The sequence below is a fragment of the Solanum tuberosum genome, unplaced genomic scaffold (assembly GCF_000226075.1).
Source record: "Solanum tuberosum cultivar DM 1-3 516 R44 unplaced genomic scaffold, SolTub_3.0 scf00243, whole genome shotgun sequence".
NCBI lineage: Eukaryota > Viridiplantae > Streptophyta > Magnoliopsida > Solanales > Solanaceae > Solanum > Solanum tuberosum.
In genome coordinates, this window is record NW_006239166.1 from 268971 (window position 1) to 284679 (window position 15709).

At 32.4% G+C, this 15709-nt stretch overlaps 2 protein-coding genes across 3 annotated transcripts; both read left to right on the forward strand.

The window, feature by feature from the left end:
* Positions 1 to 1022: 1022 nt before the first annotated feature.
* Positions 1023 to 5528, forward strand: LOC102585302 (microtubule-associated protein TORTIFOLIA1-like). 2 transcript variants are annotated; one of them, XM_015313341.1, is made up of 5 exons: positions 1023 to 1980; positions 2174 to 2282; positions 3293 to 3864; positions 4019 to 4484; positions 5089 to 5528. In XM_015313341.1, the coding sequence occupies exons 1-4, from the start codon at positions 1192 to 1194 to the stop codon at positions 4475 to 4477; spliced, it is 1929 nt and encodes a 642-aa protein (XP_015168827.1). In that variant the 5' UTR covers positions 1023 to 1191; the 3' UTR covers positions 4478 to 4484; positions 5089 to 5528. The 2 variants fall into 2 exon arrangements, with proteins under 2 accessions (XP_015168827.1, XP_006357221.1); XM_006357159.2 differs by having other exon boundaries at positions 5092 to 5528.
* Positions 5529 to 13089: 7561 nt separating this feature from the next.
* Positions 13090 to 15551, forward strand: LOC102585641 (UPF0392 protein RCOM_0530710). The gene has a single exon (XM_006357160.2). It carries the CDS (start codon positions 13294 to 13296, stop codon positions 15103 to 15105), a length of 1812 nt encoding a protein of 603 aa, XP_006357222.1. The 5' UTR covers positions 13090 to 13293; the 3' UTR covers positions 15106 to 15551.
* Positions 15552 to 15709: the final 158 nt, after the last annotated feature.

A 15709-nucleotide genomic window follows, 5' to 3' on the forward strand; every position in this document is an offset into this window, starting at 1 on the left:
AAATTATTATACCTTATACTTCGCAATAAAATGAGCCTTTTGAAAGTACACCAAAGTTGGTAGGGAGTAATCTTCTTGCAGTGGAGAAGAATATAATAAGTCAGATGAATGTATCTAGTGATGTAATAGGACAATCTTGTGATATTTAAAAAAAGATTTAGTAGGTACCTATATATTAATCATAACAACAATTTGGAGTTGATATTACTATAATTCCCACCACAATTTCACATTTTGAAAAAATAAGTAATTGATCAATATTGTTCAATTAATAATTCTTGTTAAAAAATAGACCTAAAATAATAGTAATAATAATAACAATAATTGAATTAAGTATTACATTAATTTCACCCATAATTTCACATTTTGATAAAAAAAAATTTGACTAATATTACCCAATTAATAGTTCTCGTTAAAAAAATAGACCTATAACTATAATCGGAGCATATCTTAATGCGCTCCTCTCTCCCTTGTTTCTAGCCAATTCCAATAGCATCGTTTTTTTAATAGGACAAAGCTAAAAATATGATGAATAAAATAAATAAGATGAGAAAAATAAGTGAAGGACTTCACTATAGTAAATGTCGAATGTTTGTAGTAAGGAATTAATCTCCCTTTATTATGGTAAAGTTGGTAGCTATATATGAATTATTTCAAGGTAAACAACCGCTTGATTCAATATTATTGTTTGCTTTGATCCGATCAAGATGATTTTTCAATTAAATATTACATTATATTTTAGACCACAACCTTACATTTGACAATTAAAATTAATTAATATTGTTCAATTAATAATTCTTGTTAAAAAAGTAGACATATAATAATAACATTATGTGTATATGAAATATTTTTGTATTATATTTATTAATGAAATTTAATTATTATTATCAGGGAATAATAATAATTATATTTACAAGAAGTTCCACTGTAACCAGCTGAGCCATCGTGCAGACAATAAATTCCCTGCCTAACTTATCGCACTACTCCTTCCCACGTTCCTTCTGTAACATATAAAACCAGCTCCATTGACTGCCACATTCACACTTCACTTTCCTTTTTTCCCTCTCATTTCACCACCGCCACTGTAACCGTCGCCGGCGGTAACTTCAACCTTACTCCGGCGATCTACACTTCCGTTTCCGGCCTCACTGTTACCTTTCTGCCGACGGAGTATTTTCCATTTTGCCATCAATGGCGCTACAGAGACAACCTAGTGATCTGAAAAACAGAGTGAATACTTGTCTCAATAGATTATCTGACCGTGATACTCTCACCGTTGCTACGAATGAGCTGGAGTCTATAGCTAGGAGTCTTAACAGTGAAGGTTTTGGTGCATTTTTGACTTGTATTTCGAGTACGGACTCTTCCGATAAATCGCCGGTGCGTCGGCAATGTGTTCGGCTTATCGGAGTTCTCTCAGCTTCTCACGGAGATGCTTTATCACCGCATCTAACGAAAATGCTTTCTACTGTACTCCGGCGACTTCGTGACCCTGACTCAGCTGTTCGCTCTGCTTGTGTAGAAGCTGTTTCCTCCATTGCGTCGGAAATTACTCAACCGCCGTTTTCGTCTATTTTGAAGCCGTTAATCGACGCTATTATGCACGAGCAGGATAATAATTCGCAGATCGGAGCTTCGCTTTGCCTTGCTGCGGCAATTGAAGCATCACCTGATCCTGAGCCGGCGGAGCTGAAGAAAATGTTGTCGAAGCTCATGAAATTGGTGAAGAATGATTCCTTTAAAGCCAAACCGGCGTTGCTGTCGCTCATTAGTAGTATTGTTAGTGTTGGTGGTGCTTCCAATAAGAATGTATTGAATAGCTTGGTTCCAATTACAGCTGAGTTGTTGAGTAGTGAAGATTGGACTGTGCGGAAGGCTGCGGCGGAGACATTGGGACGGTTGGCTGTTTCCGAGAAAGAGTTGTTGTCAGAGTTGAAGGCGTTCTGCATCACGTCATTGGATAGCAGAAGATTCGATAAGGTACAAAATACATGAACTACAGTAAATCTATTTACCATAAAGTTTAGAAATGATTGATAGGAGAACTTCATTACCTTTTGTCATTTATTTTTGAAATGGAGTAATAATAGACTGCTGATCTTATTCTAATCTAAAATCTTATAAATTTATTAAGAAGAATTGGCTTATACAATACTCTGCTTTGAATCTATAGGTGAAGGTTGTGAGAGAGACAATGAATCGGGCGTTAGAATGGTGGAAGGAAGTTCCAGGTGCTTCAGATGATGTTTTGCCTCAATTACAATCCAAGTTTCCACAGAAAGGTAACTTCCAATAAAAGCTAATCTGTTCTGTTGAAATAATTTATTTTTTTCTTTGTAGAAAGGCTTGGGGTTTAAATAATTCTTGGATTTCCTTAGTTTTCATATGTTATTACTATGTTCTGTCAATAATTTTCTTTCCTTCTAAGCAATCATGGAGATGAGAGGATTCAAAAATAGCTAGTCATGTTAAGAAAGAGCATTGAATAGTATTCAAATTGGATTTAGTTTCGAGTTTGTTAGAGAGATTATGTTAACACAAGTTCCCTTGAATGTTGATTGACTGAAGTGGAATCTGAATTCCTCTACACTACGAAAATGGAAATATTGGCTCAAAATGAAGCTTACTGAAGATTGTCGTAGGTCTGGTGCGAGTTTTTTTTTGATGACGAGAGAGTTATATTCTGGCCAGTGTGGTTGCAATTAGGGAGATGGTTACCGAGCTTTTTTACTATTTTACCTGTCCACTCCCGCACAAATTTTAAATTTTAAAATTTGTGAACTCCTTTTCTTCCTAAAAATTCTTTTTCAAGTTTTTATGTTCTCCAGAGTCCAGACAAAACACTTGTTTTTTCTGATTGATCATCACATGCTATACACATGCTTAGAAACTTATCTTGTCAGATGAGTCCAGGTCCAGGGAATCTTGGACTTTAATTAACCCTTAGTTTCCATACTTCCAGTTTCATCGATTGAAAAATAGTCCTTTTAGTAACTAAACTATTTCAGCCACATCTGCATCGTAATTACTTTGTTCCAACTTTGGTTATAGCGAGCTTTCGGGCTATTTTCCCTTTTCAAGTGTTGCATCTTTGTCTCCTGTCCTTGTTGCTATTTTAATGTCAGCTGTTACATAACTGTATGCCATGTTTCTACTAGAGAATGCCATGGATTCTTCCTATTTTCATCTTTAAGCTCTTATTGTAAATGCATTACTTTATTCACCTACATTCTGCTACTAAAATTATCCTATGAGGTGCCATATTTACAGAACTATGAATTTGTGTCTCCAGATTGTGTTAGCGGTGCCTGTTCTCCAACTCCTTCCAAAAGTTCGAGTGATACAGCTACGGAAACCCCTCAGCCGAAGAAAGCAATCCGCTCAACCAAGTCACTTGCATCCAGTAGTTCTTCCTCGATCACCTCCCAGAAAAATAGTTCTATTAGGTTCCGCCGCACAAAATCAAATGTTACGAGCTCCTGTAAGCTGGATTTTAGAAAATCCCCTGATGCAAAAGCAAAGCACACTGTTTCACAGGCTTCTTTGTTGGAGGTAGCTTGTGAAGAACAGAAGAGTCAAAATCTTAGAGTTCAAGGTTCAGTGGATTCAGTTAGTTGTAGCAGTTCAAACTCAGAAGTAAAGTCAACTCTATTCAACAGACCACCGGATCAGAAGTTCCACAGATATGGTAATTCACAGTTTGGGTCTCGGGTTATTCCACTCTTTGAGGACATGGATGTACCTGATGACAACATCAACGAAGATGCACTCTTGAGTCATAGAGAGTACGAGAATTTCTGTTCTGTCAGCAAACAGCTTGTTCAGATTGAAAATCAACAGTCCAGTTTGTTAGACCTCCTGCAGGTACATTTCTCTTCTCCTTCCCTCAGCACCGCTTCGAACATCATATTTAATGTTTGGTCTCCATTTAGTTGATGTCACAACCTGAAGAGGAATGAGTTGTATATTTGTGCCAAGAGACACATGCTGAGCTCAGCCTATTTCTTCTTCATTGCAGGGATTTATTGGCAGCTCACGACATGGAATGAATTCCTTAGAGAAACGTGTAAATGGTTTGGAGAGATTACTTGATGAAATGCAATATGATTTGGCAATAACAACAGGGAGGATTTCAGATACTGATTTTACAGGAAGTACATGCGGCATGATCCCTCGTGCAGAATTTTTGGGTCCTAAGTTTTGGAGAAGTCCAGAAGGGCAAAATTCACAATCAAGAATATCCTTCTCCACTGGGAGCCAGGATGTAGTGTATAGTCAGCCAGAAACGGATGCTGCCAAGCAGAACAAGAATATATCTTCAGCAAAGCAGTTTAGTATCAATCAGAATGAAGCATTACGTTCTTTCTCCGGTAGAAGAAAAGAGAGAACAGCTCGAGATGGCGAAACTGCAGGTTTTTGTCATGTCAGTAGGCTTAACGGAACTTCATTCACAAATTGCATACAGCAGCAAACTTGAGCCTTAGGTGATTGTTTTCTTTAGCTTGACATGATGATTGTTTGATTATTGAAGACATACTTGTCTGTTGTCTCTAATCATCGCAATACTTGGAAGTCTTCTATAATATTACAAGTTTGAATAAATGGTTTGTGCTCTCATCAACTTTTGTAGATTCTTCATTCACGTCGTGTTCTGTATCTTTTAATTCTCATTTATAACATATTTTTTGGACTTGATGAAACCTAATCCTTCACACCTGGCTGTACTCATCTAGAGGTCATAGTGTTTTGTTTCCCATGAGCACAATTGGTGGTCAGTTGGTTCTCCATAGTTTATATGACTCTTGCTATATTAGTTTCTGATTCTTCACTGTAATTTGACAGTCACTAATAGTTTCCTCATTAGTAAAAAATTGTTTGTGTTTGTCTTAAACTCAAGCATTGATGCCCATATATCAAATAGTCCTTCATGTTACTCATAGAAAGGTTGTGTTTGTGTACACATTTCCTTGGAACACATTCATGAAGCTAATACAATCTCTCAATCATATGTTGTTCTTTTACAATTATACTCACCGGTTGAAGGTTTTTGTTTGTGTTAGTAACTAATGATAATTTCTTCTCTCTTAGCAGGTTTTGCGTAGTTAGTCTCAATGCTGAAATATTTGGATAGTCTTTGTCCCATCTGAATCTGGGCAGGGAAAACCATGTACTTGAAAAGTTCAAAGCTGTTTGCTGTGAAGAGAAGTCCAAGGAATTTATCAGAGACCAAGACAAATTTTCAATAATTATACCTGGTCATTTGGTTATGTTTAAGGGCCAGTGAGGGCAAGAAATGGGGGGTCTGTACAGAAGCTCTGAATGTTGTTAAATCCTGTTTATGTTTATTTATTCTGCTTTCTGATTCTAATAATCCAATGATTGTTCTGTGAAATGCTATTCTTCCAAAGGAGGAAAGTGCAAATATTAGTCAAATTGGGGCCCTTTCCTATTGATATCGACGACTATAGGATTTGAAAAATAATTCTGTTGATTCACACTAGGACTTGTTTTGTTCCCTGGTTGTCGACAAGTATACTTGAGTATATAGGATAGCTGTTTGAGCTGAGACGATTCATATTGACAACTCTATTCATACATCTATTTGTCTAATGTCTAATCTAATATAAATATCTCGTGCTTGTAAGTTGTACTTGAAAAGAGAAACAAAGAATTGCAATAACAATAACTCCAATGAAATTCCGCAAGTAGGGTCTATTGAGGGAAGAACGTTCACAGATCATACTCTAGACTTGTGGAGGAGTAAAGAGGTTGTTTCTGGAAGACCTTTGCCTCGAATACTACATATCAAAATAGGTCTGGAAAAAAAGAGAAAAAGACAATGAACAAAAACAAAGCAATTAATAAGTAAACAATAATAACAACCACACAATAAGGGATAATCTAAACACACTAACAAAGACTATATTGAATTGCAACAATAAAAAAAAAAACACTTGTTATTTAAAAAAACTAATGTTAACCAACTTGTTTAATTTCCATCTCACATCTATCGAAAATACAATTAGGAACATTGACATTGTATGTCAAGTTATCAACCATATGACATAAAATAACTTAATACAATTTAGTCTTTTTCTATATAGCATTGTTCAAGAGCTACTGACGAATTGAGAGGATTTTTTCTAGAGGTGAAGTTGGATGATATAATCTAGATGAGATCGATGATAGTGGAAATGGAGTTTCTCCAATATTTTCATCTGTTTTGGTGTAAATCAAGATTGATAGTTAAATTCATGCCTTAATTATATACATGCCAATTGCCAAAAATACAGTGAGCCCTCAATATAGGAAAAACTACTTAATTATACAAATATTCCTATCTTAAATACTAATTCATTCTACAGTTTAAAATAATTATATATTGTCTTACTAATTAAATATTTTGTAACGATTTTCAAGTTTGATGCATGTATTAAAGATACTTGATATGTATCTTGATACTAGATACATTCTAAAAATACAGATACATAGGGAGAGAGGAAAGTGGATCCCAAATATATGTAAATCATACTAGATACATAGGGAGAGAGGCGAATGAGAGAGTTAGTGTATCTCATATATATGTAAATCACACTTGAATATAATGTATCTAAAATAAATTACACCTAATTTAACCCGCATGTATATGCGTGGTCCAAATACATATATCTGGTGAAGTAAATGTGATACGAAAGATAATTTTGAAAACTGAAATAAAGACATCTAATTAGATTCTAAACTAATGAGATTTGTGTTATTTGTCACGAATTTATGCAACAAATGAAGTGAGTGATCCGATCAGCTCTCTTGTATTTGACACATAATGGCCCAACTTAAGATGAAGAGTGGCCCAATAATATGATTTGGACATTCTCTACCAATTGGATTATAATGATGGACCTGCAGGCTTATACAAACATGGTCACAAACATTCGAGTTGTCACAATTTCTTTTTTCGGGACATAAATTTATATTTTTATGTCATAATATTCTTCAAGTGATGTACTTGAGTGAACGGTCTTTCGAAAACTATCTCTCTACCTTTTCGAGGTAATGGTAAGACCTGCGTACATTTTATCCTCCCAGACTCAATTTAGTAAAAAATTTGATGAATATGTTATTGTTGTTATTAATATTCTTCAAGTTAATTATGTTATGTGCTCTTATAGATACAAGTTCAATTGATAAATGGCCAATCGTGAAATTTAATGGGAAAAAGAATTGTTTTCTATTCCCACCGTCCAACAATAGTTGTCCACTGTTGACTTGGCATACCCCTTAAGAAACAATAAATAATAGAGATAATATTACTAAATTATCCTTTGACTTTATTAAATTTAATGTTTTGATGAATGTGTTAGATAATAAATAGTGTTTAATAGCAAGGGTAAAATAGACGCAAAATATAAATTATCTCTTGATATTCTAAATTGGACAAGTATTATTACATAACTATTTTTAGTATAGTGAACAACTATTGTTGGACGGATGAAATATTTTCGAATTGTCACAGTTTTTGTGAATTCCACTTTGGTGAAGTGGACCAAATGTGAAAATGAATGCTAATTTCTAAGCATACGTATAAAGTAAGGCATTCCTAATAAAGTGGTCTCATAAATTTATGGTTTGCAATCAATGCTTATTTACCAAAGTTGGTATATCCAAACTTTTATTCTATTACCCTTGTTCTACACTAAGATGATGAGGTGATACTATGATCAATATTCTAGTGCGGAGCTAGAAGTTCAGATATAAATTTGGTCAAGTTCAGTAATTTTTATTTAAATAATGTATTTGTATTAAAAAGTTATTAAATATGTACAAATATTATGTTTAGAGTTCAGTGATTAACACTTGAAATCGTCGTTACAACATTCAGAACTCATAAACTTAAAATTCTAGCTTCGCCTATGTAAATATTTGCCATCTTTTTCAAATGAAGTACAATAACTCAATAAGTTATCTAGATATTATTACATGTTTTCTTTTGTCTCAATTTGTATAACTGATTTTTCTAGTCCGTCTAAAGAAAAGATATATTCAATATTTATTAATAATTTAGTTACAATATTAATTTTATCCTTAATGAAATGATGTATAACCAAACAAATATCTATGACCTATTTTAAACTATAAATTTTAAAATTTCCTTTTTTTAAAATAAAATAAAATATTCATGTCACTTGATTACTAAATAATACTTGATTAATATATATACTCTGTTTCATTTTATTTGATTTTTTGTATCAATACTAGATTATTTTTTTTACTTCTCTATTTAACAAATTGAGAGTTTAATTACATTTTTCTCTATTGGTCTTAGTATCCAATAACTAAATAAAATAGTACTAGTCAAATTTAGAATTTCAAAGTATAATTAATAAGATTAGTTTAGTAAAATACATCATTATTTAAAATAATTTTTAAAAAATGTGTTAGAGACCAACATGGATCGAGTAACATGAAAGGGGGAGTATTTGATTGCCACTAAATTAATTGAGAGAAGATCCAAACCAATCCGTCATTAGTTCACAATTTAATTAAATAAGTCGCAACACTACAATAGAGACAAATTCAAAATTTAACGGAATTTTCACAGTTAATGCTTAGTTATAGGCTTATAGCCAAGAATCAACATGGAAACTGCATTATAAATTTAAAGGGGCCCCTTACCTATTTTGATATTATATGAGGCTGATTCAAAATTTAAAGTTCTCTATTATTAAAAGAAAAAACAGAGATTAAGATTAAACGATAAGTATACACTTTATCACAAATTGTGAATTATTAGTAGTCCATACATAAAAAAGAAATAGGATTAGTTTGAAAATAATGCAGTATTTGGAGTTTTTTTCTCGAATTAATTATATAATTTAATATAAATATCGCGAAAATCTCACCGTTAAACACTCATAAATTCAAACACCCATAATGAAAAAGGATTCATTGGAATCATTAGCTGTTGTTGAAATTTTTCTGGCAAACGTCAACTCTTTTCCTTTTTATCCTCAAAATAAAATCAGTTTTACTCTTTGATGAATATAAATATTACTCCTATTAAAATTTTACTACTACAAAATATTTATTATAAACCATACACCATTTTTTTATTTAGAAAAAAAGTAATTTATATCTGAAGATGCATTTAGTGGCATTGGGTGGATAAATAGTGAGCTTAGAGATAACAAATGACTGACACGCGATTATTATTATTATTATTATTATTAAATCATTTATTACATAATAATATCGCGAAAATCTCACCGTTAAACACTCATAAATTCAAACACCAATAATGAAAAAGGACATTGGAATCATTAGCTGTTATTGAAATTTCTCAGGCAAAAGTCAACTCTTTTCCTTTTCATCCTCAAAATAAAATCATTTTTATTCTTTGATGAATATAGATATTACTCCTATTAAAATTTTACCACTACAAAATATTTTATTATAAACAATACACCATTTTTTATATTTAGAAAAAAATATTTTATATCTGAAGCTGCATTTAGTGGCATTGGGTGAACAAATAGTGAGCTTTGAGATCACGAATATTGTTATTATTATTATTATTATTATGATTATTAAATTATTTATTACATAATAGAAATAATAATAATATAAATATAATAAATCATTAAAAAGGGGAGACAGTGGCATGCTTGTGCCAGAAGATGTTTACAATGAAAGCTGGTGCACACAGCCACTTTTACATTTTTAAAAAAATATAATAAATAAATTAAATTTAAATAATTTTAAGCTTTTCATTTATTCTTAAAAATATATACTTTTATAGTCAAAATATTATGCCATAAGAGTATTTAAAAGCAGTGACATAACCATATACAATATTGAATTAGTCTTTGAACTATCTCTTCGTCGAAAAATTATATTAAGAAATAATACTAAATATTCCGATTCGATTTTAAATTAATTTTTTTGACCATTGAGCTGTTGATTAAAATCAATCAATTAATAGTTGTTCCTAAGACCTTGGCACAATTTACTCACAAATTCACATGGGAAGAATCTCCACGTTATGATTTTTGGAAACTGCATTATATGTTCCTATGATTTATTTATTTTCTCTGTCAAACATATATATATATATAATAATAAATAATTGTGCGGCTGTCAATAAGGAATTAAAGTCTCATGAAAAAAATTTAATAGGACCACACAATTCAACGAAAAACAATTAATTTATTTTTTTAAAAGCAAAATAAAAATAATTTTTGTAATGACGAAGATAAAATGACAAATATGATTCCTTATGTTTATGGCTAGGTTTAAAATGATGCCTTAAATACATTGGTCTTCTAAATTTATAAAAATGAGCACTTATGTTTTGCTTCAATATTTTTAAAAATGTGGATATTTTATGTTATGGGAGAGAACAAAAAATCAGAAACACCGTAAAGTCTTGTCAATTCTTTAAAAGTACAATCCAAAAATTGCACCAAACACCAAAAATAGATAATTTCTTTTTACAAAATTTGCATCTGGCTCTAAAAATTAAGCAAAAACCACAGAAATCGTAAAAACTACGACTACAAATATAAGTTCATGTGTTAAATCTTTTCTTGTAATAAATATTGTTAAATCAGATAAGGTTAAATTATTTCATTTAGACCAAACATATGATTACCGTGACAAATTTAAAGAATTAAAATTGCTCAATCATATATTTAAAAAGTCATTTTGAACATATCCCAAACTTAAGGACCTGTTTTTTTTCTTTCTTTTTTCTAAAAAAAATCATTTTCTTGATGTTTATGTCTTCTTTTTTTTAAAAGCTGATTTTTTTTTAAAACTTTTGTAGAGGGTTGCGTAGCTAGCCTTCCAAAGCCAGCAAACATGCACCAAATCATGGAATAATTGATCCTTTTTTTTAAAAAAAAATTTGAGTTACCTTCCGCGCATTACATTATACTTTTTACTTTCTACCACCAATCATATTAGATAACTCTATTTATCGAAACTATAACAAATAAAAAAAAAATTACCTAATATTTTCCGCCCTTTACCGGAATTTGAACCAGTAATTGATCAATTCAAGTAGAAAGAAGAAAAGAAAGAATAGACATGTACCAATAATTCCAAAAAAGAAAAAGAAAAAAGAAGGAAAATTATAAGTTGATTACATGCTAATAAAGTGATAAAGGTTACACCTAATAAACACTAAACATCTATTAAAAAAACCAATTGATATAGCTTCAAGTTTTAACATAACCGTATATCAATCCAATTTTTTTAACAAATAAAAAAGTGAAAATGTCCGAAAAATAAATTAAACGAGAGATACTAGAAAAGAGAAATCAATGGTAACAAAAAATAATAAAATCGTCACTATCATTAGTTTTATATCGATAAAGTTTAATTCTTCGTTCCATCATCCGTCTCATCTAATGTTAGTTAAATGTCAAAAAAGATTGTCACTTTTTGCAATATATGATAAGGTTTAAATATAATCCAAATAATTATAATTTATAATTATGAATAGATAAGATTGAGAGGAAAATAGCTGGTCTAAATTGGCAACGTTAGCTTTTTTGTTCATTTTCACTCACGTTCTTTTGTTCTCCACCGGCTGAATATTAATTTTAATAATAATGAAATAAAATGAATATACTATATAGTATACAAATTAATAATAATAATATTTAAAAAATTGCTTGTAAGTTGGAAGCAATTGGTTGGTTGATTTTGGAAGTGAAAGCAGCCACAAATTAAATTCCAAGTGGAGTGATTTAATAGTTCTCTTAAATATATTACTTGTATTATTGGCAAAGTACGATTAATAATAGGAAAAATTAAAGCTAATTAACGATAAAGCTTTGAATAAAAACCATCAGAAAGTTCCCAGCTGGCTGGCTGCGCGTGTGACCAAATTCTTGGACTAGTTTTATTTTTTTTCATTCTCGGGATTGAACTCGAGAATTTTGACTAAGAGTGTATTTGGTACGGAGGAAAATACTTTTCTTATTTTTTTAATATTTTATTGGATAAAAGTTTTGAAAAATATTTTCTATAGAGAAACATGTTACTTAAAAATAAAGAATATGACCTTTTAAATATAAATAAGAAAAATAAATTTTATAAGTGACATTCTATGTTTATTGTATTCTCCGCACCTTTCCAATGCCTCCAACCCCAACTCCTTAACTATTCTAATCCCGTCATCACCGTGGCCCCACTTCCACCCTTTTCCACACTTAAAGTGTTTTCTTAGATTACATAAAAATTGCTCTTGAGATAATGTTTTTTTACTTACTTATTAAACACTAAAAATTAAGTAGAAATCAACTTATATCTAAGAAAATGTTTTCTAGAAAAATAATTTTCATGAAAAATATTCTCCTTTCATGTGAAGGAATCTCAACCGTATTGGTGACTAATTCTCACTTTGCTCATGTCCTTTTGAAGAGGAGGGGCTACACCTTTTAATGATTTTATAGCATGAATTTGAGCAATCGAGATGTTAAAAGAGGGTATCCAAAATCATATAGAATACAAAAATGAAGAAGTAATAAAACAACATAAATTGAAAAAATATAATACTCCCTTCTTCTCTATTCTAATTTTTAAGATATATTTTGAATTTGAGTATTTAACATTTTAACTATTTAATAGATAAAGTAAAAAAATTGAGACAACAAGCAAAATCATTTGACTTAAAAAATTTAACAATACTACACACATTATTGTAGTATTAGAAAGTGAAAATAAGGTTTTTCTTCAGCAACAAGGATCGTGGTGAAATGATAAATACTTCTTCATCCTTAATCAATTTGGGTTTGAGTCCCCGTAGGTACGAGTCCTCTTTGTTAAGGAGCAATTCACCTCACAATATGAGATTTTTGGATACGAATCCAAATTTAATCGGACTTCGATATGAATATCGCCCCCAATGGTTCACACACACGCGCTATGTCATCCGTGGCTCAAATCCAAAATAAACAGCTTCAAAGCAGCCATTTTTACTCTTTTTTCCTTTTCTCGTACTACTGTCTTTAACAATAGTAAACAATAAAAAAGTTTAGTATACTATAGTAGTAAAATATTCTTCTTCTTCTTCCAAACGCGTACTCTCAGTAGTATATTACACAAAAAAACTTTGATAATAATAAAATCACTGTCGGCACCCACAAAAAACATCAAAAAAAAGTGAAACAACCAAGAACCAGAACACCAAAACTCCTTCAAATTCAATTTTTTCCTTATTAGATCTGCAAAAAGAACCAATCTTTGACACCCCTTTTGCTTACAGATCCAAAAATCTGCAAAAAAATAATGGATTCTTCAGAGCAACGTCGTAAGAGGAAAAGGATTTTCAGACCATCTTCTCCAACAGCAACTCTTGTTTATTTCTTCTCTGTAAGGTCTTTTGTTTTATGTTTTAGTTTTTTGATTTTTCTTTTCCTTCTTTCTTATCAGATTCCTTTTAGTTCCTCTGTTTTTCGACCTGTTTTAGTTGTTTCAAGATTGTCTTTACTGTCGTCTTCTTCTGATTTTTTGTCTACTTCACAATCATTTCAAGATTTTGGTAGTAGTTCCTTATTGCATTTACAAATTGAGGGTCGGGTTTTGTTTCCTGATCATGTTTTGTTGTTGGTGAACAAAAATGATTTATTCAGTAAAAATACGAACTTTGAGTGTGTTTATGGTAGAAATAGTACTGGTGATGATGTTGGTGTTGTAAAGGAGAAATCTTTTTCAGTAGATGTTTATGGTGAATCTGAATTTGGGGTTCTTGTTAGATGCCCACTTCCTCCTGTTAATTATTCAGCTGTGGTGAATTTGAGGAAGTTTAGGGGAAATGGGCTGTGGAAAGAGAGTAATCAGACAGTTAATTCTTGGGAAAATGTGGCTTATGCTGCTACTTTGGATGGTAATACTGTAGTTGTGTTTGTGAAGGGATTGAATTTGAGGCCTGATAGAGAATCCGATTCGAGTCAGTTTAGTTGTTATTTTGGTTTGGGAAATTTCGAAAAAGAGGGAAGATTTGCACTTAGGACAAAGGCTATTACTGCTGCTCAAGAGGTTGTGAGGTGTGAATTGCCATTCAGTATTAGGAAGAATCCTGAGAAGGCTCGAGGGATACGAATAACTATTGGTATGTTGCCTCATATTCATGCTAAAGCTCATGAACATGTGCTTTTGCCTTCGGTAGCTAAGATTACTGAATTGAAATCTGAGGGAAGGGGGAATGTTGAAAATGGGAAGTATGATCTTTGTGTGTGTACTATGGTGTGGAATCAAGGTTCAGCGCTTCGTGAATGGATTACGTATCATTCTTGGCTTGGAGTTGAGAGGTGGTTTATTTATGACAATAATAGTGATGACAATATAAAGGATGTGATTGAAGAGCTTGAGACAGAGAATTACAATGTCACACGACATGTTTGGCCGTGGATCAAGACTCAAGAAGCAGGTTTTTCGCATTGTGCTCTTAGAGCGAAGAAAGAATGTAATTGGGTATCGTTTATGGATGTGGATGAGTATTTCTACTTTCCGTATTCTACTCCAGGGCATCAAAATTTGAGAAGCACAGGCTATGCGGAACAGGATTCCCTTCGATCCCTTGTGGCAAATGTATCATCATCGTCACCAGGAATTGCGGAGATCAGAACAACTTGCCATAGTTTTGGACCGTCTGGTCTGAATTCAGCTCCCTCTCAGGGTATCACTGTCGGATACACTTGTCGTCTTAAGAGCCCCGAGAGACACAAATCAATCATACGTCCCGATGCTTTGGACACCACTCTCCTCAATGTGGTGCATCATTTCCACTTGAGGAAAGGATTTAGGTACATGAATTTGCCACAAAGTACTGCAGTGATAAACCACTACAAATACCAAGTGTGGGATGTTTTCAGGGCGAAATTTTTCAGACGAGTAGCTACATATGTCGTTGATTGGCAGAACAATCAAAATGAAGGATCAAGGGATAGAGCACCTGGTTTAGGGACAGAGGCCATTGAGCCACCAAATTGGCCATTACAATTCTGTGAAGTTTGGGATACCGGCCTTCGAGACTTTGTTTTGTCAAACTTTGCTGATTTATCAACTGGTTTGTTGCCTTGGGAGAAGTCTTCTTTCTAATCACTGAATCCCGATGACTATCGTAGAGAAAGGAAGTCTAGAAGCTAGGACTTTATTCACCTTTGGACACGAACACTATTCCGTTCTCAATGGAAATACGCCTTAAAGATTGAACAACAATAAGAGAACTCAACGTTCAATCTAAGCTAGGGAGCTTGAAAAAAAGGCCCGAAGCCAATCCCAGGGAATAGTAAAGCTTCATAGGGTCTTTCTGTCCAGGTGCAGGTAGTCCGTCGTTGTAGAGAAGATGATCACTATAAGATTCAATTCTTTCTTCATTCCATCGCGATTGTATCGAACTTTCCTTAGCTTTTGTAGACAAGATATCCACACAATAGCTTAGAATAGGAATTTTTTACTTCTTCTTTGAATATATTTGTAATCATTCTACAGTGTAACATGATATTTTTCATTAAATGAGATCTACTCAGTCAATTCTTTTATCATTCTTATTAGCATTGAACCTTGCCTTATTCTACCCTCCATTTTTGGGCAACTTTTAATTGGTAACATGACATAATATCTGGAAAATGTCCAGCGAAAACTATGAACGCCATGAAGTAACAAGTATAAAGTGTTTTCTTCTCATCTGTCCTAGTCTTGA